Raw genomic sequence first — 27,082 nt, forward strand, 5'->3', positions numbered from 1 at the left:
TGCCGGGAAGCACGCGCCGCTCCTCCCTCCCCTCCGGCGTCCTCCCCTCACGCGCCACCCGTTTTTCCTCTTTCTCCGTTAATAACAGCTGGGTGGCTGGGGGAGGACGGAAGGTGGCCTTGGCTGAGTCTGGGCGGGCGCCTCCCACTCACCCGCGAGCCGCCGTGGGAGCAGGAGGATGGCGGCGGTAGCGGCGGCCGCCCGGGAGGAGGCGGTGCCGAGGCTCTCGGCGCAGAGCGCGGCGGCTGCAGAGAGCGGCAGCGGCCCGTCGCGGCGCACTAGAACCGAAAGCAGCGGCAGCCGCGCAGCCACCTGAGCCGCCCCTCCCGCCGGAGCCAGGGAGCGGCGCCCACGGGAGCCGGGACCTCCTTCCTCTCCGTCTCTCCTCGTCTCCCGCGCCCCGTGTCAGGCAGCAGGTCTCGCCCGTCAACCCCGAGAAGAGCGCGCCGGGCGTAGACCGCCCCTCGGGGCGCCGGGCTGCGGCCCTGGACGTGCGGGCTTCTGTCTGCGCCGGCCTCTGCGCCTCGACCCTGCCCTCTCGCTCACGCGCTCGCTCCCCCCCTCCCGGCGCTCCGGGCGCTGCGCGCGGGCCCGGCCCGGGACAGGGCGGACATGGGCGCCAAGCAGAGCGGCCCGGCCGCTGCTAACGGCCGCACCCGCGCGTACTCGGGCTCGGATTTACCTTCCAGCAGCAGCGGAGGGGCCAACGGGACCGCGGGCGGCGGGGCGCGAGCCGCGGCCGCCGGGAGGTTTCCGGCTCAGGTGCCCGGCGCGCACCAGCCCAGCGCCTCCGGTGGCGCCGCGGCGGCCTCGGCGGCCCCACGCAGCCGCTCCCTAGGCGGGGCCGTGGGGACCGTGGCGGCGGGGGCCCGCGCGGCGCAGTCCACCTTCAGCATCCCCAACAGCAGCAGCGGCCCGTACGGCTCCCAGGACTCGGTTCACAGCAGCCCCGAGGACGGCGGCGGCGGCGGCAGGGACCGGCCGGCGGGTGGGGGTCCCGGCGGCCCACGTCTGGTGATCGGCTCCTTACCAGCTCACCTCTCGCCGCACATGTTTGGAGGTATGGCCCCTTCCCTCCTTGGCTCCCGCGGGCGGCACGTGGGCCGCGGCTGCGCTTATTTTTACCCTTCTCCTTTTCTCCTTCAGCTTGGGCGCCGGGGGTTCGCCGCGCTGCCGGGCCGGGTCACCCCTCTTGAAGGGGGGAGAGGGGGGAGAGAGAGAGAGAGAGGGAGGGAGATCGCCTCTTAACCTCTGCAGTGCCGCTGCCGTGCGACCCTTGTGTTTGGTTTTTCTTTTTTTAACACAAAGTGCACCCTCACCTCTTCGCGGCTCCTTAGTCCAGAAGGACCTTGTTTGCCCCCCGGAGGTGAAGGGAGCAAATAGTGTTTTAAAAACAAACCGACGCAACAGCTCTGGTGCTTGTGGGTTTTAGTAGCAGGAAGTCAGGAGAAGACCCGTTGCTAAATGTAGTTCTATCTGGTGACTCGAGTGGTGAGCAGTTTTTAAAGGCCAAAAGTCAGAGTATGAAATGATCAGATGAGTATTTGAAGAAGAAGGGAGTTATCGTCTTTGGAGTGACTGTTAATATATAGAACTGTAATTCTTATATCTGTGTAAATAGTCCCACCTGTTGCGTACACTTTAATTGGATGAATGTGTTAATGAAAAGTATATTTTTAACCCCCAGTAAACTGCTACTTTAGATAATGGTTAATATGAGTCCTGCTTAATTTGGACAGAGCATAAAAAAATTGAAAACAGTTTCTTAAGGAGATAAACTAATTATCATAACTCTGCCTGCAAGATGCAGTAAAAGCCCTAGGTGCTTTTGAAAAACCATGTTCACTAGAGTTCAGGGAAAGACACTGAAAAATGGAAATTTTAGTAGTTAAACGATATGTGTTTATGTAGAAACAGAGGGGTAAGGGTGCCCCTGATCTGAGGAAAACAAATTCTACCTCTTCAGTTATGTTTTATGCTTATGAACTTTTTGTCAAAACGGTTAATGATAAATGAATTAAGACACCCTCGCTTCCCAGTTCATGAAAAGAGGTAGAAGTTAACTCTGGCAAGAGATGCAGACTATAGAAGATAAACGTTTCCATATCATCGCGTTACGCATCGTATTATCTGCATTCACAGTTGAGCACAGATGAATAGTGAAAACACCATCATTTCCATTTCTGTACCCCTTTTACTCATGTGCTTATAAATGTGAGAAATTTGAGTAGGTGGTTGGTAAAGTGGAATATTCAATAATGTAATTTATCTGCTCTCTTCTGTACTATCAGCATTTCCCTTAGCATAAATTAAAAATGGGAATGACATGTCTAGTTTTTTCCATCTTCTTAATACTGGTTTGTATATTCAAAATGTAGAACAACTCTCTAGTCACCTTACTTTAATTGTTATTAAAGTGATTTCTGCCATGTAACTAAAAAGATTGAATTTTCCTAAGATTAGCCCTTAAAAAAAATTGTTTTTGAGAAAAAGAATTAGTGCTGACCATACTGTGATTTGTGATTCATAATTAACACAGCTGAAGGTACTGTAGTCACCACATGGAAGAATAACAAAAGACAGTTTCTTGAGAATGGAAGATTAGTGCAAGAGTAAAGGCTAATAAGCTGGTTTTTAAAAAATGATTATCTTTTTAAGATTAAAATTTGCATTTAGCAGTTATGTCTATTTAGAAGCTTGCTAAAGAAGGGAGAATAGGAAAGGGTTTGTTAAATTAGTATTTGTTTCTTTGGTATACTGATGGAGCGTCTTAATTCAGTTTTTTTAATAGGGCTGATAATTTCTTTTAACAGAGTATATTTGTATGGGTTTATTTTCTTAAATATGTTTCATTCAGAGCAGGGGCAAATAGTTGACACCTGTGCTATTAATTCATAGTAAAAGAGCAAATGAAGAAGACCTAGTTGCTGAAAGTTGGAGAAGTAAAGCGTTTATCTTTTTTCTTATCTAAATTCCTAGATTTGTGCACTTAGTCCTTTTAGTATTTTGGGGGTTAGGATGACTGGGGCCTGGTGGAGGCACAGTGACACTGAGAACTGTGGCAGCCTTTCTTAACCAAGTCTCTAGAGAATGGAGCCCTAATGTCTTAAGGCATCTATTGTAGGCAATTAATTAATTCTTTTCTCCTGTGGATTTAGAATGTTTCTAGTTATATATCTTTCTTAGGAAATTTAAGAAAACAGTCATTCACATAATCTTGTGTTTGGTAATTCAGATGAGGAACCCCAGTTGAGAAAGTTTGGAAGAGGATCACAAATTACTTTTTCTTATTAAGTGATGGGAACAGATCAAAGTGCCAGTACCTTAAATCCTAGTTAAGACCGGAAGATGGAATAAGGTGAAAAAGCATCTTTCCAGAAGCATTTGCTTTAATGAGATTTTTACCTGTATTTCAGTGGATGGGCTCATTAGGGAAACTTAATAGAAGCATGTTTGTCATCATTCTGAGATTTAGGGAACCAGGTGATGAATCTTATTATTTTAAAACGTAGGCTTTATTATACTCCGTGTTGAGTTAATTTTTTAGTATCTATTATAGTGTTAATGTGTTTATTCAGTTACAAGTTTTACAGATGTTTGGGCATTATAAAGTAACTCCATCTGAAAATTGAGAAAAGGGATATTTCTAAATTAGTGGGAAGTTATTTCTGTAAGTTTATAAAACTTATTTTAATTGATGTTTGTATTGTTACTGTCTCCTAATAGGGAAATATGGTGCTAATAAGATTCAAAATTAGCTTTCCTTTAGAGGGTGTCATGTAATTTATAGAAAAGGAAAACCTAAACAATACCACTTTCTAAAAAAAAATTTAGAAGTCTGACAAGTTGAATTGTTACTAGTTCCGTCATAATGAATTACCAAATTAAATGAGGTTTTCTGTGTTGGTTTATGTTTTTCTCTCTTTGGGACATGTATTTTGGCTATATTCGCTCTTACTTAGTTCCCTCTAGAGAACCGGAAGAGAGGTGCTTAATTCACATATTTCAGTTTACAGAGATTTCCTAGAACTTCCTAGAACTGAATTATTGTATATCAGAATATGATTATAAAACATGTAGGAGTTTTTAGGTCAAGTAGGTTTTTATTCTTTTTGTTATTCTTTTCAGAGTGCTGAGTTTAATACTATTACAGTGAACAAAAGCCTTTTCTTTATCACGTTTGTTCTAAAACAGGTCTTTAAGGGAATAGTCTAATATTTAAAACACTTGGTGGTATCTTAGGATTTTTTTGGCTCTATTGTGTGTCTACATTTTTTCCACTATCAAGTTGCTAAATGTTCATAAAACCAATTATATGCGTGGTAAAATAGTGTTTAATGATCCAGCAAGGATGGCAGAGGTAAATTGGACTATAAAATTATACCAGTCAGTGGAGTTCATTTCTAGAGAAACCATGTGGGCTTCTCTTACATCCATGAGTTTGGAAGTAAAAAGGTAAAATGAATTAATCTAGACGATTTACTGATGGTACTGGGTTGCTTTTGGCCTCCTCCTAATTGATTGGCTTGAGTTTCTTTGGGTGTGTTGTGCCTATGAGTGTTTCAGTCGTCTGATTGTAATTCAGGTGCCTCCTGTTACTTAGGAAACATGCTTCCTTTTATTGAAGGAGTTTAGGTTATCACTTAAAACAATATGTTAAATAAAATTTATACTTTTGGCAGACTTATTAATCTTCAAGATGGATGTGGGTTTTCAGGTGTTAGATTATCTGCATTAATTAACTATTGAATTGTACTCAGTCACTACTTCTTACCAGTATCTAGTGCTAAAATGTTTGAACTGGGGATATTGTGATTAATCTACTTTCTATTCCTGAATGTTCTTTTATTCAACTGAAGGCTTTTATGGGGTGGTAGAAGAGAAATATCTGCTTCTTCTGAAGAAAAATTACTCTTCTAACCACTATCCCGTCCCCACCCCCCCCACACACACAAAAAAGCAGCCCACAAGAATTCTGATGGTTAATGTTTCTCACTTGTAGTCTCACATAATCTTTAAACACTCTAGGGAGATACCTTGTGTTGTATGCTTTGTTATGCTAAGGTGTGGACTCTGCCATGGAAGTCTTTGCTTTGGGAGTATTTTGAGTTTTCTTGACTGCAAGGTGGAAGGTGTGCCAGAGGGAGGAGTGGTTTGTGTTGCACTGGGCATTATCTGATGTGAGAGCTGCCTGACCTAAGTACTTTTGATGCCTTGCTGTCCACGTAGCCAGAAAGAGCTCTGTTGTTTTACTCACAGGTAGTGTCTACAGCAAGTCCTTCGTCTGCCTCCAATTTGATTGCTTTGCCTGGTAACAAGTAAGTAGGTTCTTATTTATTTTCTGGTTGCCAATACCACTAATTAGATACCAGTTTTTTTCAGTTTATTATTTATCTTGTTTTTGTAAGAATTGCCTTAATGTTATACTTACTGTATATACTGGGTATATGTACAACCGGGTATTTTAGCAAATGAGTTAAAAAAGAAGTATAGGAACTGCTTTTTGTAGCACAGTACCTCCTAAATGTTTTAATCTTGCATGTATGTACTTGACTGATGTTACTAATGAATTAAATTTGTTCTACGTTTATTTAAGTGTTTAGAAATAGGGGCAAACATGCCCTTTGTATGAAAAAAAAGTGTTCAGAAATACCTTAGGTTTGATAGTATTCAGTTGCGGATAGTTTTCTATGCTGCTTATTAAATTACTACAAATCGAGCTGCCTAAACAACACATCTTTATGATCTCACAGTTTCTGTGGGTTAGGAGTCTGGGTGCAGCTTAGTTTGGGTCCTCGGCAGGACTGCAATCAAGGTATTGGCCAGGACTGGGTTGTTTATCTAGAGTCTGGGCCGGGGAAGGGTCTGCTTTCAAGCTCCCTCCCTCAGGTTGCTGGCAGAATTCATTTCATCATGGTTGTTAAGCTCTTGCCAACTTGCTTCTTCAAAGCCAGCAAAGGAGAGACTAGCAAGATGGGCTGGTGCTACACTCTTATGTAAATATGTACATGTAATCACACAGAGCCCATTGCCTTTGCTGCATTCCATTGGTTGTAAACAAGTCACAGGTCCTGCTCATACTCAAGGGGGAGGGAATGACAGAAAGGTGTAAATATCAGGAGGCAGGGATCACCTGTGGCCACGCTGAGTATAGACTTAGGTTGACCAGCTAAACATACAATTGTTCTAACCATATTTTTGAACTCATTATTTATTTACTTTGAAGAAGTTGTAATATTGTAGGTGTTAAGGGTTGTTTAAGTAAACATGAATTGAGCCCCCTCCTAGGGGCTGGGCATTGTAGTTGTCAGGGGTACAAACATGGGGCTTCTTGCTGTTCTTGCTCAGCTCTTAGTTGAATTTGAGATGATTATACACTTGTAACAGGTGCTAATAATAAGTAGGACTGTTAACAAAATACTTTGTTGAGGTATCAATACTAGAGCAGTCTAAGAATACCTCACAGAGGAAGATAACATTTGAACTGTGTTTTGAAGGATTTAGAAGTTTTCTGCAGGGAGGACAGTACAGACTAAGGAAGAATCCACAAAAGCCTTGGCTTTGATACAGAATCTTGAAAAGTTGTGTGCCTGGATTGTAGGGTGCAAAGAGGAATGATGGATGAGAACATGAAGCTAGAAGAATAACCTTGAACCAGTTGTTGAAGGATTTTACAGTGCTACAAGTTTGTTTTACTTAACCAAGTTTTAAAGCAGGGTGGTATCATGATCAGGCCAGGGGCACCATTACAATCATAGTTTATATGATGGCAGCCTTCAAAGCTGTATACAGTTGCCCTGATGATGATTAAATTGCTTGTTAGGAGTGGGAGAGTGGTAGCAGGAAGCTAAGCTAGGACTCTATTAGAATATAACTGGTGGAAGATGCCTAAATTGAAATCATGGCATAGGTGAGGAAGAGGATTTGATTGAGATTTCTAATACACAACTGATAGAATTGAGAACGGGGGTGTGTAGTGTTGTCATTAACCAATATTAAAAATAAAGAAGAAAAGAACAAGTTTTAGGAAATGATAATGAGTCCTTTTAGGCTTGTTAAATTTTGAGGATTTCCATCTAGAAGCATCTTTTAAACAATTGGAACTGTAAGTCTCTAATTTAGGACATTACAAAAAATTGAGAAATGGTCAGTTTGCAGATCATAAGTGAAGCTGAACAGTGGGTAAGATACTGAGGGATGGATGTAAATTGAGGAGCAAGCATGGAACCCCGGGGAGCAAGAAATTTAAGATACAGGCAGAGTAGGAGGCCAGCGATTACAATTAAAGCACAAGGAAAAGAAGTTGTTTAAAATGTTTTTTATTAAAATAATATGTGTTCATTAGACAAAACTAAAATGTGGAAAATACAGAAAGGCACATATAAGCAATTGCAAATCATTTGTAATATTACCACGAGAAATAAGCAGAATAAAATGCTGATGTCTGTTTTTTCCATATATATGTCTTAGATAGAAAATTTGAAAGTCATTCTTGTATATTCTTTTGATTTTAAACCTTACTGATGTTCTTATAAAATATTTTAAAGCTACAGATTTCCCTCCAAGATTGGCTTTAGCTGAATGCCACAAATTTTGAAGTGTTTTGTTAACATTCAGTTAAAAATATTTTCTAATTTCCCTTGTGATTTCTTCTTTGATCCATGGGTTACATATTCCTTGATAAAATGCTCTTTCTACTTCATCAGTTTCTTCTATCATTTTTTTTTACAGCATTATTTTTAATGACTGCCTGCTACTCCAGAATTCATTCAATAAATATTTAATGAAGACCACCTTTGCCTTGCACTGTCCTGAGGATATAGAAGTGAAGAAAGCTCCATGCTTTCATGGGCCTTATATTCTACTTGGGGGAGACAGTAAACAAACAAGTAAGATATATAGTGTGTCAGAGGGTGTAGAATGTGATGGAGAAAATGGAGTGGAAAGGTAGATGGAGATTGTGGGGTGGAGATTTGTCCCTATTTTAAATAGGGTTTTAGGGATAACCTCTCTGATAAGGTGACATTCAAGCAGAGACTTAGGGAGTAAGCCATGAAGGTTCTCTAGGGGAGAAGCAAACCCAGGCAGAAGAACAGTAACTAGAAAGGTGCAAAGGTGTGATTGTAATGGATGTACCTGATGTGTTCTGGGGACAGCTATGAAACCAGTGTAGTTGGAGTGCAGAGGGTGGTAGAAGATGAGAGGAGTGGGGTGGGGCAGTCTCATTAAATGCCTCATAACCATTGACCTGGTTTTTAGAGTTTTGTTTTAGAGATGGGGATGCATTAGAGAGTTTTTTTGAGATGATTGACGTAACCTGACTTAGGCTCTTAAAGGATTGCTCTGGCCGCTGTGTGGGAGTAGACCCTAGAGACCAAGAGTCGAGCAAAGATGCAAAAACTCTTGGCAAGAGATAACAATGGCTTGGACAGGGTGGCGGCACTGGCGTTGGTGAAGACTTGCCAGACTCTAGATATCCGGTTCTTTGAAGATGGAGCCAACTGGATTAGATGCAGAGGAGTGAAGGATTAGCCAACCCTTGAACAACGTGTGGGATAAGGGTGCAGGTGCTCTGGGCAGTCCATTTTCATTTGTACGCCCCTCTGAAATCGCCATTCCTCCACATCCACGGTTAGGTGTGGGGGGTCAACCAACTGCAGATGGTGTACTGCAGTATTTACTATATTGAGGAAAGTCCATGGATAATTTGACTCCCACAGTTCAAACTTGTGTTGTTCAGTGGTCAACTGCAGTTAGTTTGCAGTTTGGTGGTACTATTAAACATACTATTGCTGTCAAAATCCGGGCATGCAAATTGTTATATTTCTCCAGTTCTTAGAAATTTATCAGAGACAAGGAATCATTAGAACCAAAGATATGCATTTGTTCAAGGCATTTGATCTTTATTGCTGAAATTGCCCTTTAGAAGGGGCAACTTCTTCAAGCAAGGTATAATTTTTAGGACTATCCATATCATTTTTTTTTTCTTCCCATGAAAACTCAAATGAGGTTTTTGGTACTTACCAAGTGCATATTGGTAGGTGCATTTCGAGTAATAGCTGTCAGAACCATTATTTTATTCAGTGTGTGTGTGTGCTCCCTCTCTCTCTTTTTTATTTTTACAATAAAGAAATTTAGTATATCAAAAAAAGAGTAAGTACATTGCATCATTTGAATTTAATAAATTCTGACCATTAGGAATTTAATAAATTCCTAATTTTTGCTTGAATTGTGATTAGTCCGTGATAGTTCATTAATTTATCCTATTTGTATACATGTGAGCTGAGAAAAAGAACAAAGAAACCATATATATATCTGTGTGTGTGTGTGTATATATATATATATAGTGGGTTGTTACATGTAATTTGTTTGAAAGAGCCAGGTCTTGGTTTGAACAATAAATGTTACTATTTTTATTATTGATTTTTATTTCATTAGTTGTTTTATCTTTTAGTTTCTTTCTCATTTTGTAGTTAATTTTATTTTCTCTTAGCTTCTTAGTTCATTTATTTTTCTTTTTTTTTAAATAATAAAAGCATTTAAGGCTATGATTACTCTTCAATACATACAGTTACTTCCCACAGCTTTAGACATTTAGTATTTTCATTGTCATTAAGTATACGTTTTTCATTTTAAGTCAGCTCTGTTGAGGAATAATTATATTAACTACATTTAGATTTTTTTCTTTAACGTGGGAGTTATTTTAAAGGGTAGCTGCGGTAAATTTTTAGGTGGTAAATTTACTGTTGTTTTTGCTACCCTTTTGTTATTTCTAGTGTCAACTAGGAAGGCAGCTGTGCACACCACTGTATCACCAATGCTGCACAGCTCTAGTATTAACTAGGAATATTACATTGTAGTCAGAGAATCTGAAGACTTTTTCAACTGCACATGATAGATATGCAATGCAAAATAGCATTAAATGGAAAAACAGTATATTGTCTCAAATTATTAGAAAGGATCCTAAAATAGCCCACAGAATCAAAGGAACAAGTTCGGGAACCAGGGTCCGTGGAGCTGAAATTGAGCAATTCTGTGTGTGTGCGTGCACATCCACACCCTGGTTTCCTTTTGCTTGTTAACTAGTTTTATCCTCTTGTATTGATTATTAGGCCTTCTTTAAGCTGATGGCCTGAAGGCTCACCCTTACTTCCATCCACATGGTATCTGAGTGGCCTGAAGGGTATATTTCCCTCCAGCTCCAGCAGAAGGACTCTGATTTGAGTTCTGTGCCTATCCATAAATCAGTCACTGAAGTGTAGGAGATGGAATGCTCTCTCTGTATGTGCAGGCGCTATTCTGTTATTATGGGGAAGAGTTGGGGTTTCAAGTCAGGCTGCCTGGATTAAAGTCCATCCATACTGTGTGACCTTAAGCAAGTTATTTAATCCCTCCTTACCTTAGTTTTTTCATCTCTAAAATCAGGATAAAAATCTTGTTTTGTGGTATCGTGAGGCTTAAAGTAATCTGTATAAGGTATGTTATATCATTATTTTAAACTAACATTTGAACCTCCATCAAAAATGAAAACATTCAAGACTCATATCCCTCTTCTCATTCTCACCCTCTTCAGGAAGACCATGTCCTTTACTCTTCTCAACTTCTCAGGTTTTGTAAAAAAGAATCCAAAATTTTGGTTTTAGTTTTTCTATATGTCTCTGTTTCCACGAATCTCCCCTGAATGGTCGAATTAAGCTTTACAGTGCATTTACTGTGTTAGTCAGATGGTAAAAACTTTGTAAATATTCAGTGTTCTTCAGATACATTTTGTATTTGATAACAAGGCTAATGATCACCAAAATTATTGTTTATTTACATCATATATAAAAACTTATTTTTTCAGAGAGAAGTGTTATGTTTTTATTTGTGTAAAGTAGGTATATGTAAACTGAATTTTTGAGCCAAAGAAAATAGGTATAATGTGGACTATACAAGTGGGGACAATCATAAAGTCTTAGAAATAAAATTATGCTGTGCTTAATAATAGCTCTTTTTTCATAACCATTTGACTGTGCTACAGAACATTCTTAATCAGTCTGAATATGTTTTGTGGGTGGTTGGAGATGGTTGGGGGAGATGGTTGGCGAGAAGTTAAGGCAGGTCAGTCCTTTTGTTGAGTGTATGCTACGTCTCCAGGGAAGTATCTGAGAAACTTAGCATTTTTATATTGTATGATTTACTGCATCTCAGGCAGCCTGGTTGACATGGCATTTGATAAAGGAATATACTGCTTTGCTGGTGTTTTGACATGCTCTGGTCTGAGATCTCTAAGGTCTTGATTTGGAATTTTTCAGATTTCCCGTCTATTATAGCATGTCTTCAAAAAGTACATCTGGTCACCTTGAAATCTCAGTTCCTTAGTAACTCCCATGTTTCACTCTTTCCACCATCTTGCCACTTAAAGAGTTCTTCAGAGGAATGTCATTAGTTTCCTTAAGAAAAAACGTAAATGAAGAATATTTAATATTATAGACCACTTTTAGTGTCTTTTTAAACATAGAACTAATACTATTACTTTTATGTATTAATTTATGGATTTGGAAAGTGATTTCACAAGCACTAACTCATTTGCGTCTCATAAGAAGTGTGTAGGGTAGATAATTTCCTTAGTTATTTGCAGATGTGATTCAGAAGTTAGATGAAGTACCTGCATTTGTTGTATTTTAAATGTTACTTATTCTGTATCTTAGTAATTAACTTCTACTGATTCAGCATCCTGTTCACAGTTGGCTGCTTTTCTTTTCCTGTACAATTTAAAAAAATTTTTGTTTAGTTTTGCATGTAGTCGCCAAACCCTCCCTCAGTTGTATATTTACATTTGTTCATAAGCTATGTATTCTGTGAATTTCATGTTCTTGTTAAATCTCTTCTGGGGCCTTCTGACCAACCCCATTCTGAATTAGTTATTGGGGGAGGTCTCTGTTCATTATCATTCTGGGAGTTTCATTTTTCTCTCAGGTTAAATCTCCTAGTTCCTTGGTCTCATGTCTTTTCTTTTTTCATGTATTACACTGTTTTTAGTAGAACGCACTCTTCTATGTCTTACTGAGAAAGAATGTGTGTAAAGTAAAAGACATTAAGACTTCAGTGTCTGAAAGAAAATATTTCTGCCCTCACTCTTGATTGACAGTTTGACTTGATATAGAATTCTAGGTTGGAAATTATTTTTCCTCAGCATTTTTAATTTTTAATATTTGCTCTGTTGTTCTCTGGCTTCTGGTGTTGCTGTTGAGCACACCCATGTCATTCTGGTTTTTGATCCTTTGTGTGAAACATCTCCCTCTACCCCCCACCCCAAGCATTTCGGATCTTCTTTAGCCCTAGGGTTATAAAATTTCATTATTGTATGCCTTAAGATACGTCTGTGTTCATCCATTGCACTGCATACTGGCAGGCCCTTTCAATCTGCTAACTCTTTCATTTTGTGTAGTTTTTAGAAAACTATTTCTGTGATTATGTCTTCTTCCAATTTCCTTTCTCATTATTTCAGTGTTGGACACTTAGAGTGATCTTTTTTTTTAAAAAAATGTATTTATTTATTTGTGGCTGCGTTGGGTCTTCGTTGTGGTGCGCGGACTTCTCATTGCGGTGGCTTCTCTTGCTGCTGAGCATGGGCTCTAGGCACGTGGGCTCAGTAGTTGTGCCTCAGAGGCTCTAGAGCGCAGGCTCAGTAGTTGTGGTGCACAGGCTTAGTTGCTCAGTGGCATGTGGGATCTTCCTGGACCAAGGATCAAACCCGTGTCCCCTGAATTGGCAGGCGGATTCTCAACCACTGTGCCACCAGGGAAGCCCTAGAGTGATCTTTTGCTTTATCTTTTCTCTCTCTTTTTTAAAAAAAAAATCTCTTTCAATCTCTTTTTGGGGGGATTTTTTTCCCCAACTTTATTTCTAACCTTCTAGTGAATTTTTGTCTCTGTAATCTTTTTTACTTTCCAAAAGCTTTCTTTTTATAATGAATTTTTTCATACATTCCATTTTTGTTTTGTGGGTACAGTATCTTTTTCTAAGAATATTAAAATGTGTTTTTGTGTACGTGTGTATGCATATGCTTTTTTTTCCTTCTTGATCAGTTTCTTCCCAGTTGCATTTTCCCTTTGTTTAGCTTCAGTCATTCATTAGGTTCGTTCTTCGAATGTTTGATCATCTTTGGCTGGTTACTCATTCTTTAAGGCACTGAAAAGCTGATTGGAAGCTCTCTGCAGGTAAGGTCATCTATCTGGGCCATTTTCTGAGGAATAGTAAATTACTGTCTTTTCTCTTGGCTGGTCATATTTTCCAGAATGGCTTTTCTCTTTTCTTACCTGGAGGACATTTTTTTTTTTTTTGCTGTACGCGGGCCTCTCACTTCTGTGGCCTTTCCTGTCGCGGAGCACAGGCTCCGGACGCGCAGGCTCAGCGGCCATGGCCCACGGGCCCAGCCCGCTCTGCGGCATGCGGGACCCTCCCGGACCGGGGCACGAATCCACGTCCCCTGCATCGGCAGGCGGACTCTCAACCACTGCGCCACCAGGGAAGCCCGACATTCTTTTTTATACCAGTGTTCTAGGAGCAGATTGAGAAGAAAGTTGGGAGACTTAATGCTCAATATGGTACTTTCATTTAATCTTCAGATTCAGTATCAGTAGGTACCTCTGCCTTTAGCTATTCCTGTTGTCCCCAAGTCCAGAAACTTCCCTCTTCAAACCTGTAGTGCTAGGGTTGAGAAGGAACAGTTGCCTCGTTGTTTGAAGTCAGGGAGGACAACTGGGGGGCTCTCACTGCTTCTTACATGGACTTGCAGTGAATCTTACTCTTTTTTTTTTTTTTTTTTTTTTTTGTGGTATGCGGGCCTCTCACTGTTGTGGCCTCTCCCGTTGCGGAGCACAGGCTTCAGACACACAGGCTCAGCAGCCATGGCTTAGGGGCCCAGCTGCTCTGCAGCATGTGGGGTCTTCCCAGACCGGGGCACAAACCCATGTCCCCTGCATCGGCAGGCAGACTCTCAACCACTGCGCCACCAGGGAAGCCCAATCTTACTCTTTTTTGTCCTCTTCTGCCTGCCTGCAAATTCTCGTGCTTGGTGTAGATCAGGTTGCTACTCTGCTTTCCTGGTTCTGTGGTGAAAGTTACCACTCATTTATTTTCTTTCTATAGTCTAATGGATGGCATTGCTTTTTTTTTTTTTTTTAATTTATTTACTCCATCCTTTTACAGGCATATTCCCTTAAAAAATACATTTATAATGATTTTAGTTAGGATGTTTGGACTGAACAGAGGCTGGTAAACATGTTCAGGCAGTCATCCTTTTTTAAAAACAATATTTATTTGGCTGCGCTGGGTCTTAATTGCAGCACGTGGCATCTTTTTAGTTGCGACATGTGGGTTCTTTAGTTGCTGCATGCAAACTCTTAGTGTGGCATGCTAACTCTTAGTTGCAGCATGCGGGATCTAGTTCCCTGACCAGGGATCGAACCCGGGCCCCCTGCGTTGGGAGTGCAGAGTCTTAGCCATTAACTGCAAGTTCTCTTTTTTAATTGCAGAAGAAATATGAATCCATTTCTATGAAATTTAGACAGTTCAGATGAAATGTAAGTCCCTTTCAGTCCTCCTCTGGTGATCTCATTCTCCCCCCAAATGTCACTGTTATCATTTTTTGTATGTATACTTCCTAACTTTTTTGACAAATTCACTTATAAGTACAGAGAAAACCAGTTTTGTACGTGATTTTGCAAGGGAGGCTGTTACTGTTAAGAATAACAATATGTGGTCATACTATATTCTTGTAAACCCTGCTTTTTTCTCTTTAATGTGTTTAAGAGGTTTTTATGTGGGAGGACATGGAAATGCAACTTTTTTTTAACTGCTACCTACTTACTGTTCCGTAATATGCATGAACCTGTAGCTTATTTAACCATTCTTCTATTGGTAAGCATTTAGGATGTTTATACTTTTCCAGTGTTGGGATAAACATCTTTATGAATATGTACATATGTACAGATTTTTCTCAGGTGGATACTACAATGACACCAACCATCTGGAGTTAGTGTCAGACTCAGCAGGTTTAAGGGCACTGACCTGAGAAGACTGCCCTCACTTCAGATGTCAGGCACTCTTTGGGGGTCCCTAGGCCACCTGCATTTCTCCTCTGCAGAGATTGACCTGGCTCAAAGCCCCCATCCCTTTTCTCTAGTGGTTGGTCTTTCTGATGATTAACTCCATTCTGAATAATCTCATTAGCATAAAGTCAGGTGCTATCCAAGGGGCTAGTGAATAATGAAAACACTCTTATCACTGGGAAAATTCCAAGGTTTTAGAAGCTCTGTGTCAGGAACCCAGGAACCAAGACCGGACAGGTTCTTTATTATACAACAGATTCCCAGAAGTAGACTTTTCTGGTTGAAAATTATTAATAGATATTGAAACTCCCCTCAAAGGCATTAATAATATATTCTGCACCAGTGTATGACAGTACTAAATTTTCTATAGCTCTGCTGGTGTTAGATGTTATTATTTTTTCTTCCATTTCACTTGAAAAATTTTGATTTGCATTTCCTGATTGCTGGTGAAAATGAGCATTTTTCCATGTGTTTATTACTAGCCATGTATATTTTTTGACTTGCCTACTCAATGACTGCCCATTTTTCTGTTGGGTTGTTCATCTATTTTATATTTGTAGTTTACTATATATTCTACAGATTAGTCTTTGGCTGTTTATATGTTTTAAATATTTCCTCCCAGGCTGTTGACTTCTAAGATTAAATTTTTATGAATTCGATTTATTGTGTCAATTCTAATGGTGCAGGGTTATGAATTTAAATTATTAAAATGGTACTTAAAAGTCTGCTTCCTATAAATGAAGAAAGGGTCTTTATTAATGGCAAGATTTTTTGGTGATTTTTAAATATCTTAGATATATTGGGTCTAATTTAATAGAGATTTAAATTATATGGGCCCTTGGCTGTCTCTTTCCCATTTTTTGGAACACTTGAACTCCTTTAAAGAGTAATTAAGAGTAAGAAGAAGAGGAGAATGTTGTGGCAGTATGATGGGAGAAGTCCGAAAGTAATCACTAATTCTTAAAAATTCTGTGGATGGTATTTATCCACATCATCCCTCTTCTGTTTTATTAAAGATGACTTAGAAATGTCCATAACTCCAAGTGACATAATTCTATAAATATTAATTTCTCTATTATAATTTATTATATGTATAACATCTTTATAAATTGCTATGTGGTATGTTCTTTATGGAATATAGAAGTATGTAGTAGAAGACTTAGTTCTTCCTATTTAAAACTTTACCACTGAAAAGATATTTTAGAAGTTTAAATGCTGATTTTTTTGGCACAAAACTTTGAAAAACACATATTATAAATAGCCCCAATAAATATTAATCAAGCTTTGTTTCTAGAACTCTTAGTTGTGTATGTATTGAATATATTTTAATATGATAACATGAATGTTATCATGTTCATATTGATCTTGTGTAATTTTGCTGTCATATCTGTAGATATTTTATAGTTTATAAAAGCATATTTACATACTCTATATCTTTGAGTAACACTTTGCAAGAGTCAGAGAACATAGTTTCCTCCGTTTATAAATGAGAAGACTGAAGCTCTGAGATGTTAAGAAATTTGGCTTTTAAGTGGTATAATGACTTAAAAGTTATTAGTTAGTTCATAATGACTCTGAATCAGTAAAAGTTATTAATTAGTTCATAATGACTCTGAATCAGTTCAGTGCTTTTTTTCATTTCACCGTGTGTGTTATTTTCCTATGGATGCTGTAACAAGTTACCGTAAGCATGGTGACTTAATATTTATTTATTTGGCTGCGTTGGGTCTTAGTTGCAGCATGTGGGATCTTTAGTTGCTGTATGTGGGATTTAGCTCCCTGACCGGGATCGAACCCAGGCGCCTTGCATTGGGAGCGTGGAGTCTTAGCCACTGGACCACCAGGGACTGCATGGTGACTTAAAACCACACATTTATTATCTTATAGTTATGGAGGTCAGAGGTACACAATAGGTCTCACGGGGCTCAAAGCAAAGTGTTAGCAGGTTGATTCTGGAGGTTCTAAGGGAGAACCTGTTACTTGCCTTTTCTGGCTTCTAGAGACCACCTTCATTTTTTGGCTTATGACCCCTTCCTCCACCTTCAAAGTGAGCAACATTGGGCCAAGTCTTTCTCATACTGCCAGCTCCCTGGTTTTGACTCTTCTACGTCACTCTTCCACATTTTAAGGACCCTTGTGATTAAGTTAGGCCTAGCTAGATAATCTAGAATAATCTCCCTATTTTAAGAACATGATTAGCAACCTTTATTCCATCTGCAACCTTAATTCTACTTTGCCATGTAACCTAGCACGGTTCCAGAGATAAGGCTGTAGACATCTTTGGAGGGCCATTATTCTGCCTACCACACTATGATAAGTCTTGAATATCCTTATTGTTTAAGGAAAATGCAGTATTTTTAGTTATATAATATGTTACCAATAGGAGAGAAAGAAAAATGATTGAGTTAGAACTGTAAAGAAAGTACTTTGAGATAGCTATTGTACCTAAAAGAAAGTTATAAAGAATTCTTTATCTAAAAGATGGTTAAATGAGTATTTTTGAAGTCTTCTGTGAAATAATAAAAATGAGTGAGCTGGTAAAAATTTTAAAAACCTACGAACAAAAGAAAAAAATGCAGTGATCATCTGTTGTAGTCTATTGAACAATTTTTATTCATATTAAATTAAATATTGAAATTGTCTAGTTATAGAAATTCTTTGCTTACAGTCAGTAGGTCCCAGAGTATTTCATGGATAAACTTCAGATGGCCCATAAAGCTTTTGAAATTACATACAAAATTTTGTGGTTTATGTTCATTTTTCAGTAGGAATAATCCATAGATTTCATCAGATTCTCAAAGGGGTCTGTCATCCTAAATTGATCTAAGAACCATTGGTCTGTGAATTTTTTTCATCTCTGATTAAATTCTTGACTTTTTTTGTAAAGCTCTCTGATGTTTTTATATAGTTCTATTATTATACTTGAAATTTTATGTGTAAAACAAATTATTGAGCTTCTGTTATATACTCGGTGCTGATAGTAGTAATTGTAACATGGACCCTGTTTTCATCAAGCTGGGTAATTGTCATGTTCTTTTCTGTCTTTTTTCTCTTTTTTTTTTCCCTGAGCCTTCTCTAATTTTATTATTGTTGGGAACTGACCTCTTTGTGGAAAGGAAGCAACTACTTTCCCCCCTTTTTTAAAATTTAGGATTATTTTGCATATGTTGGAATGCACAGATCCTAAGTGTACATTTGAAGAGTTTTGACAAATATTTTGACAATACACTGTGTAACCAACACACTATCAGAGTAGGGAACACTCTCTTCATCCCCAAAAGTTCTCTTATGCTCCTTCTCAGTCATTTCCACACTACTTCCAAGAGACTGATTAGTACTACCTATTTCTATCATCATAGATTAGTTTTGCCTGCACTTTAACTTCATATAAATGGAGTCATATAACACGTACTTTTTCATGTTGAGGGTTTGGGGTAATTGTAAAGTAAGTTAAAAATGGGAGACATTGTAAAGGTTAATAAAATTCTGTCTTGCCACTCACATTTTCTCTATCCCTTTCACGCTACTCCCTCCCTAATCAGATACTGTACAGTAACACTGTAATGTGTGGACACTAAGCCTAAGAATACCCAAAGTGTTTAACTAATGATAGATTTATAATAGAACACTTAAGTGTATAAATATCTCAAAGAGAAACAATTTTAAAATTAATGCTTAAATTTATTTATCCTTATACTTTGTCCATTGGCAAAGTTTTTGAATGATACTAAATGTTTTAGATGGTATACACTATATCAAAGTGGGATATAGTGGTTAATTTATTTGCAAATTGTCAATTCTCAGGAAAAGGACAAAGTTCAGGAAACTTTGTTTTTTTAGGGTCAGTATTTCTAAGCATAGGAGAAATTTAACTTGTCCAAGGAATGTAGGGAAGTGGTTGAACAAAGATGCAGGAGTTGGGAATTTATTATGTTTTTGGTTTAGTCTAAATCTTTTAAAAATTAAGTAGACAGTGGCTAGACACATACTTTTCTTTCTGTGTATGTATTTCATTTTCATATATGAGTCCAGGAAGTATAAATGAGTCAAAGATCATATTAAGTTTTGTGTGCAACTTAACTGTAATCTAAAATAACAGCTACATTGTAGAAATTCCAGTCTTAGGCAAGAAGAACCAGAAGAAGGAGTTCTTATGGCTGTTGTGACAATGAGACAGATGTACCAAGTCTTGAATATGGATTCTCTATTCACCAAGGATGAGAACAGGAGGATCTGCTCATTTTTTATATGATGCATGTATTAAGCTACATGGATTGAGAAAGGTGATTAGGATGGCAGAACCTCAGCCTAGGGATTCCTTTAGTACCTATGGAGAAGAGTATTCTTAAAAAGCTAGTAAAAGGGCCTGACTAAAATTCCTAAAAGCAATCTGGGGCATGGTTAGCTGCATTCACTTTTTATATATTAAATATTTTTGGAAGGGTCATTGGTTATGGTGAGAAAAGTTCTACTTTGAGGTCAATAAAACTTGTTTTATGACCTTCATCTTTCATTCTCTTGGGCTTCAATTTCCAGGATAGACTAAAGAATAATGAGACTTATAAAAACAACTACAACTATGTCCATGTCTTGGATTTGAATATACTAGTGCAGACAGTTCCCATTATTACAAACTCCAAAAAGGTAATTAAATTTGCTGTATGAGAACAAATGATTAGGACAGACAGCCTAGAGGAGTATCCTCTTGTAGGTTAGTTCACTAAAGAGAGTCCTAATGATAGAAAGGGGCATGTTGTTGCTTGTTCAGAGAAGGAGGTGGTTTCACTTTTTTCAGAGGGGGTGGTGAACTAGTTCTGTCAGCATTATTCCTTGGTGTTCTGAAAGCAGTCTTCCTCTGTCGGAGAGTCAAGAGCTCTGGAGGAATTTGAGAAATCTGACAAGCTTCCGCCACAGAAAGTTGAGGTCCGTTGGGGACCAAATTGTCTATCACTCCATAGACGTTATTCTTGCTTTTGCTATGTATCCACGTACTTAATGTCTTAAGGGTTTTTTTTTTTTTTTTAAGAAAGTAGTTTTATAAAGTGGCAAGGACTAGAAAAAAAGTATTTCTTATACTATATATGAAAATGTGACAGTGGACTTTTATAAGCCAAAGCACAGCACTTAGATATTCTTTTGTATTTTAGCTGGCTTTAAAATTGAGTATGGAGGAAACTCAAACTGTTCTCATTATCATACACAGTCTGTGCATCTGATTTTTCTTTGTTTCTTATTCACGCAGTCGAAAATATTCAGTACCAGCTGCAATAGGCTTGGTAGGCTTTCTGGTACTGAGAATGCAAAGGTGAAAACAACTTTTGTCCTCAAGAAGTCTAGTGGGCAGATTGTTTGGAAACAAAAATATAACACTGTGAAAATAAGTGTAAAGTAGTATGGGTTTTGTTTTGGTAATTTTGTTACCAAATTCATGTATATCTGTGTCCATAAGGAAAAAAGACCAGAAGGTAATACGCATATACTAAATATTGGTTATCTGGCTGGTAGGAATACTGCTATTATATTTTCTCCTTAGGTTTTGTCATATGTTTTCTTATAGTAATACCTGTATACCTTTTATAAACAGAAAAGAACTGGTAGTAGTATTGGTAGTAGTATCATCATCATTGCTATTCTTACTATTACTACTCCTGTACTACCATTACTCATACTTTCAGAGCTCATTTTCATACTTAAGTTTATCTGACTTCAGGTGTGTGCCTTTAGCCCTCAGGCCCCATGGAGCAAAATCTGCTTTGGGAGAGTATCGTTGAGAGTTTAATCCTTTTAAACACTGGTCCCATAAGATTCTCCTGGAAGAGAGAGTCCTGTAGCTAAGCAAGTTTGGGAGGTTTTTTTGGCTGCATTGTGTCGTCATTGCTGCGCGTTTGCTTTCTCTAGTTGCGGCGAGCAGGAGCTACTCTTTGTTGAGGTGCGCGGGCTTCTCATTGCCGTGGCTTTTCTTGTTGCGGAGCACGGGCTCTAGGCGTGCGGGCTCAGTAGTTGTGGCTCGTGGGCTCTAGAGCGCAGGCTCAGCAGTTGTGACACACGGGCTTAGTTGCTCCGTGGCATGTGGGATCTTCCCAGACCAGGGTTTGAACCCATGTCCCCTGCATTGGCAGGCGAATTCTTAATCACTTGGCCACCAGAGAAGCCCCCCAAGCATGTTTTATAACAAAGTTCTGCAGTTAAAAAAATCTGGTTAACTCATTTTAATTCAGTATTTCCCAAATTAGTTCAGTCATTTGACTCTGTTTTTCATTAGTCCTTTATTGATGTTCTGTGGCTCTCAAACTTTAGTGGGCATGAGACTCACCCCCACCCCCAGAGTTTTTGATTCAGTAAGTTTGCAATGGGGTCTGAGAATTTGTGTTTCTAACGAGTTTCGAGGTGCTGCTGATGCTGCTGGTCCGAGAATCACACCTAGTACTCTCGTTGTTAGGTGATTTGCAATCCCATTTTGCCTTGAGATGTAAACTTGTAGAACTTTTATGTTAGATTATGATGCTAGTGTTTTCCTGATCAAAGAAGGTATCTAAAAATCGGAAATAATTGTTTTTAGCATGGAAAGAGCCCTCAAAGGGTGTTTCATTAACTACATTACCCAAGGGGCGTTATTTCCCTTCTATCATCAGTATTCCTCTGATACTGTGTGAGCTTCAGTTTAGCCATCTGTAGATGGAAATGATTAAACCTACCTCAGAAAGTTGTAGTAAGGATTAAATGATGTAATATTTGCAAAAGTGCCTAGTACTCACCACCTAGTGCTCACATTCCAAGTGCTCAGCACCTTGCTAATCAAAGTATGGTCTGTGGACCAATGGCATTGCATTCGGGGGCTTATTAGAAATGCAGAATATCGGCCCCATCCCAGACATACTGAAACAGAATCTGCAATTTAAAAATGCCCAGGTGATTTGTATGCACATTACCACATGGGAGGCACCGATGGTAGCATACACCTTGAAAAAAGCTTCCCTAGTGCAGTATGTGACTCATTCTCTGCTTTATAAACTGATCATCCATGGCTGTTTCTGTATAGATGTTACCAGTTGGAATATTACTCATTCTAGAGCTTAGAAATACTTTGTCCCAAATGATATCTACTTTAGTGTTTCCTGACTGTAAAGTAATGTATGCTATTTATAAATCTTGAATTCTGTTGTTAAAATCTTGAAACAACACATAAAAGTATAACAAAGAAAATAAAAATTACCTGAAAATCCACTAAGATAAGCACCACTGACACTTTGGTACACTAGTTGGTACATCTCTTTATTCATGTATATATGTGCACACCAGTTTGTTTGTTTTCTTTTTCTTTTTATCCCCCACACCTTTATCTGCCAGATAAACTAATCTGGTGTTTATCTTCTGAACCTTTGTGCTATGCATGGATATATATAGGGATTTTGTGGTTGTTTCATAAAAGTGGATTGTATTATGACTACTTGTCTGCATCTTGCTCTTTTCACTTAAAACATTTTGAAAATTCCTCAAGGAATATACTTAAGATTCTTTTTAATGACTGCAAGATATTCCATAGTAGGGATGTCGGACAAACTATTAAGCTGTTTTTATTGACGGTCAATTTTTTTTACTACTACAAACAAATAAAAATTATTGTGCATATGTTCTTTGTATACTGATGTTATCCCTAGGATAAATTACCAGATGGAGATTGCTGGATCAAAGGGTAATTTTTAAAAATAATTTTTATTATGAAATATATTTTACATATAGAAAAGTATATATACATCTTTAAAGACTAATAAAGTGAATCCTTTTGTACCATCACCCATTCTAAGAAATAGAATGGGTGTTTTTTAGAATCTCCCTCTGTGCCTTTCTATTGTATTATCCTTGCTTCTGAGAAAAACAAATACTTTCATTACCTTTTTTTTTTTTAAGGTGTTTACTTTTTCTTTTAATTAATTTATTTTTGGCTGCATCGGGTCTTCGTTGCTGCATGCAGGCTTTCTTTAGTTGTGTCGAGCGAGGGCTCCTCTTCATTGCGGTGGCTTCTCGTTGGGAGAGCACGGGCTCTAGGCTCACAGGCTCAGTAGTTGTGGTACACGGCCTTAGTTGCTGCATGGCATGTGGGATCTTCCTGGACCAAGGCTTGAATCCATGTTCCCTGTATTGGCAGGCAGATTCTTAACCACTGTGCCACCAGGGAAGTCCCCTTATCTTTCTTTATAGCTTCACCACTCAGTTATGCATCTCTAAACCATAAGTATCCTCAAATAATAGGCTTGGTTATGAATATTATAGGATTCGTTCTAAATATATGACATTATTTGTACATTTCATCCATGTTACTGTTTGTAGCTGTAGCTTATTCATCTTCATTGATACATTGTATTTGTTGAATGAATATACCACAATTTATCCATTTTTATTGTTGATGGAATTGGTGGTGTTTCTCATTTTGCATTATTATAAACAATGCTGCTGTGAACATTTTTATTCATGATTCCTGCTGCACATGTTCACAAGTACTTTGGGGCAGTGATCTTTAAACCTTTTTGCTTTTTTATCCCCCAAATAATTTTTTTTAAATGGAAGTATAGGGGCTTCCCCGGTGGCGCAGTGGTTGAGAGTCCGCCTGCAGATGCATGGGACACGGGTTCGTGCCCCAGTCCGGTAAGATCCCACATGCCGCGGAGCGGCTGGGCCCGTGAGCCATGGCCACTGAGCCTGCGCGTCTGGAGCCTATGCTCCGAAACGGGAGAGGCCACAACAGTGAGAAGCCCGCCTACTGCAAAAAAAAAAAAAAAAAAAAAAATTGAAGTATAGTTGATTTCCAATGTTGTGTTAGTTTCTCGTGTACAGCAAAGTGATTCAGTTATATATATGTATATATTCTTTTTCAGATTCTTTTCCATCATCGTTTACTACAAGATATTGGATATAGTTCCCTGTCTGTACAGTAGGAGCTTGTTGTTTATCTATTTTATATATAGTAGTTTGTATCTGCTAATCCCGAACTCCTAATTTATCCCTCCTCCCCCCTTTCCCCTTTGGTAACCAAAATTTATTTTCTGTGTCTGTGAGTCTGTTTCTGTTTTTTAAATACGTTCATTTGTATCATATTTTAGATTCCATGCGTAAGTGATATATATTTGTCTGACTTCACTTAGTATGCTAATCTCTAGGTCCATCTATGTTGCTGCAAATGGTATTATTTCATTCTTTTTTATAGCTGAGTAATATTCCCTTGTGTATATATACCATATCTTCTTTATCCACTCATCTGTTGATGGACATTTAGGTTGCTTCCATGACTTGGCTACTGTAAATAGTGCTGCTGTGAACACTGGGGTGCTTCTGTCTTTTCAAGTTGGAGTTTTTTCTGGATATATACCCAGGAGTGGGGTAGCTGGATCCTATGGTAACTCTATTTTTAGTTTTTTAAGGACCCTTCGTACTGTTTTCCATAGTGGCTGCACCAATTTACATTCCCACCGACAGTGTAGGGAGGTTCCTTTTTCTCCACACCCTCTCCAGCATTATCTGTAGACTTTTTAATTAAGGCCATTCTGACTGGTGTGAGGTGGTGCCTCACTGTAGTTTTGATTTGCATTTCGTTAATAATTAGTGATGTGCATCATTTCATGTGCCTGTTGACCATTTATATGTCTTCTTTGGAGAAATGTCTATTTAGGTCTTCTGCCCATTTTTTGATGCCCAAATAAAATTTTAAACTACCCCCTTTTACGTTTTTAAGTTGGCATCTAATTTTTTTTTATCATAATGTTTAAATAGTTGCCAGGGATGTAATTTCAGGAATATTAAAAATATTGATGTTTTAAAATATTAATATCACTCCTAAATGTATCCAATGGAATATAAATATAAATACTCTACTGTCTGGAGATTTGCTTGCATCCTTTAAAACATCCATGAACAATCTAGTCTATAATTGCTGGATATTTTACATTGTTTCTTTTTCACCTTGAAGTCATATTTGTATTTTATTTCCCACCACAGAATTTTGCCCCAGAGGAGCATACTTTTATGTTTGAGTCTTCATTGATCAATTTATCATACTCCTCTTCATGTATTTATATACACATATGTGTATATTATATAGTACTTATACATAAAACTTAATATATTTTAAATATACTTTAAATTTCATTAAAAATTTTATGTTGCCATCAAGCTCTAGATATTAAACATTGCAGTTGATAATAATAGACAGTTGGTCAAAAATAACATGGAAATTACACCAATTTTATATATATATTTATCTGTTGGGGGGGGCAGCAGCAATCTGTTTAAATAGGCCATCTAGGTGATTCTGATGCATGTTAAAGTGTGAGAATTTCAGTGTAGGGTTTTTAGACCACCCAGGAATTATGAATTCAGACAGCAAATGCAGCAAGAGTTCTATTTGTGGTTCTAAATTCTCAGTGGTGATTTTGCCATCTCCTCCCCACCCAATGTCAGGGTTCAGTGGATTTTCCTTGAAGTTGCTTGGGAGATGGTGGTAAGGAGAGGAAGGTTATTTCTAATTTACTGTAATAGTGAAGTTGTAGCCATTCGAGGGTATCCTACTCAAGGCAAAAGCCTATCGCTGTTCACTGTACTGTTACGGGTTTTCAGCCTTCTCTCATATTCTGGCCTAGGAATTTGTATCTTTCTTGCCAGCTTGTTAATGTCTTTAAGATTTTTTTATATCCTGGATTTTGATTTTTTTGTGGGTGTTAGGGTTAGCCTAAGTACCTATTCTACTATATTTCTGGAACAGCATTCCCTATTAAATGCAATAGATTTTGCCAGATTGCTTTCTAGGGAAATGCAAACTAAAGTAGTAATGCGATAGCACTTTATTCCTGTCAGATTGGCAGAAGGGAAAGTAGTAGCAAGACACATTGCAGGTGACAGGGGTTGTAAGTGATACTGGTGTAAATGTAAATTGTTCTGGTGTTTTTGACTTAAAAACAGCTCGTGTCAGGCAAAAACCATCATGTCGAAGGAATAGGTTGGGGGAAGTATGTTTCCAGCTCATGTCAGGCAAAAACCATCATGTCGAAGGAATAGGTTGGGGGGAAGTATGTTTCCAGCAATTGCAACTGACCACTGCTTTCATTTTTCTTTGGTGAGGACTGGAAATGAATGGTTGTCTTATGTTTAGGGCCTAGGGGTGGGGTTTGCTTATGAACAAAAAGAGTAGGTGGACTTAGGAGACATTTACATAGGCTTGGAAGAAATAATTGAAAGCACTGATGGATTAAACTGTTACATCTTCCTTACTAATCCATCAAAAGTATAATAGGAAAGTGAGGGAAATGAACGAAGGACTGGGGTGAATTAAAAAGGGAACTGTATGCCGGTGGTGTGCTGGAACCAGCTCTGCGTGGAGTTGATAGTTAAATTCAGGATTTTGGCAGCCATCATTAAAATTATATAAACTTACAATTAGGTAAACTACATTTTGAAGAAAGGTAATAAATAATCAGAACTCATCACTTCCTAGTTCTTTTATTACATTTTACAATTAATGTGTTCTTGAGGTTATTGACATCTATTGATTGTACCTATATGGTGGAAATACTATATAACGATGTGCTACTGCTCATCTCTTCCCAGTTCTGTGTTCAGTGATGACACTTCAGTGGCTTAAAATCAGACATAGAAATCATGGAAATCAGCAAATAGCAAAAGTCAGGACTTTTTTTCCCCTGTGGAAAGCAGTTGTTACACATTCACCAGGACACCATTGGGTATAACATTTTGCTGTTTGAGATACCGATTGCTTTTTATCTCTGTAAATGTACTTACTTTCTGAAGTTTTAGGCCTTCCAATATTATGTGTAAAGCTTTAACTGTTCTTAGGGAAATACTCAATTGTTTTAAAAGTATCTTAAATTTAAAGGAAGATATGCCTTCTTTTATTTAGCTTTTACTTATATGTAGACTGTATTTTTGCAAACTTGTTCTAGTCTTTTAAAACATCGTTATTTAAAGGTATCTTGATAAAT

The 27,082-nt window shown here is 38.4% G+C and overlaps 1 protein-coding gene across 1 annotated transcript in view; it reads left to right on the forward strand.

Annotated features, from left to right (window-relative positions):
• Positions 1-280: 280 nt before the first annotated feature.
• The window catches only part of ZNRF2 (zinc and ring finger 2), a 96,014-nt gene continuing 69,212 nt past the window's right edge, over positions 281-27,082 (forward strand). The window contains exon 1 of the mRNA XM_065884250.1: positions 281-1,060. Within this exon, the coding sequence (XP_065740322.1) occupies positions 613-1,060 (448 nt within the window). The 5' untranslated portion in view covers positions 281-612. The remainder of the gene's footprint in view (positions 1,061-27,082) is intronic.

This window comes from Phocoena phocoena, chromosome 9 (genome assembly GCF_963924675.1).
Source record: "Phocoena phocoena chromosome 9, mPhoPho1.1, whole genome shotgun sequence".
NCBI classification, from domain to species: Eukaryota; Metazoa; Chordata; class Mammalia; order Artiodactyla; family Phocoenidae; genus Phocoena; species Phocoena phocoena.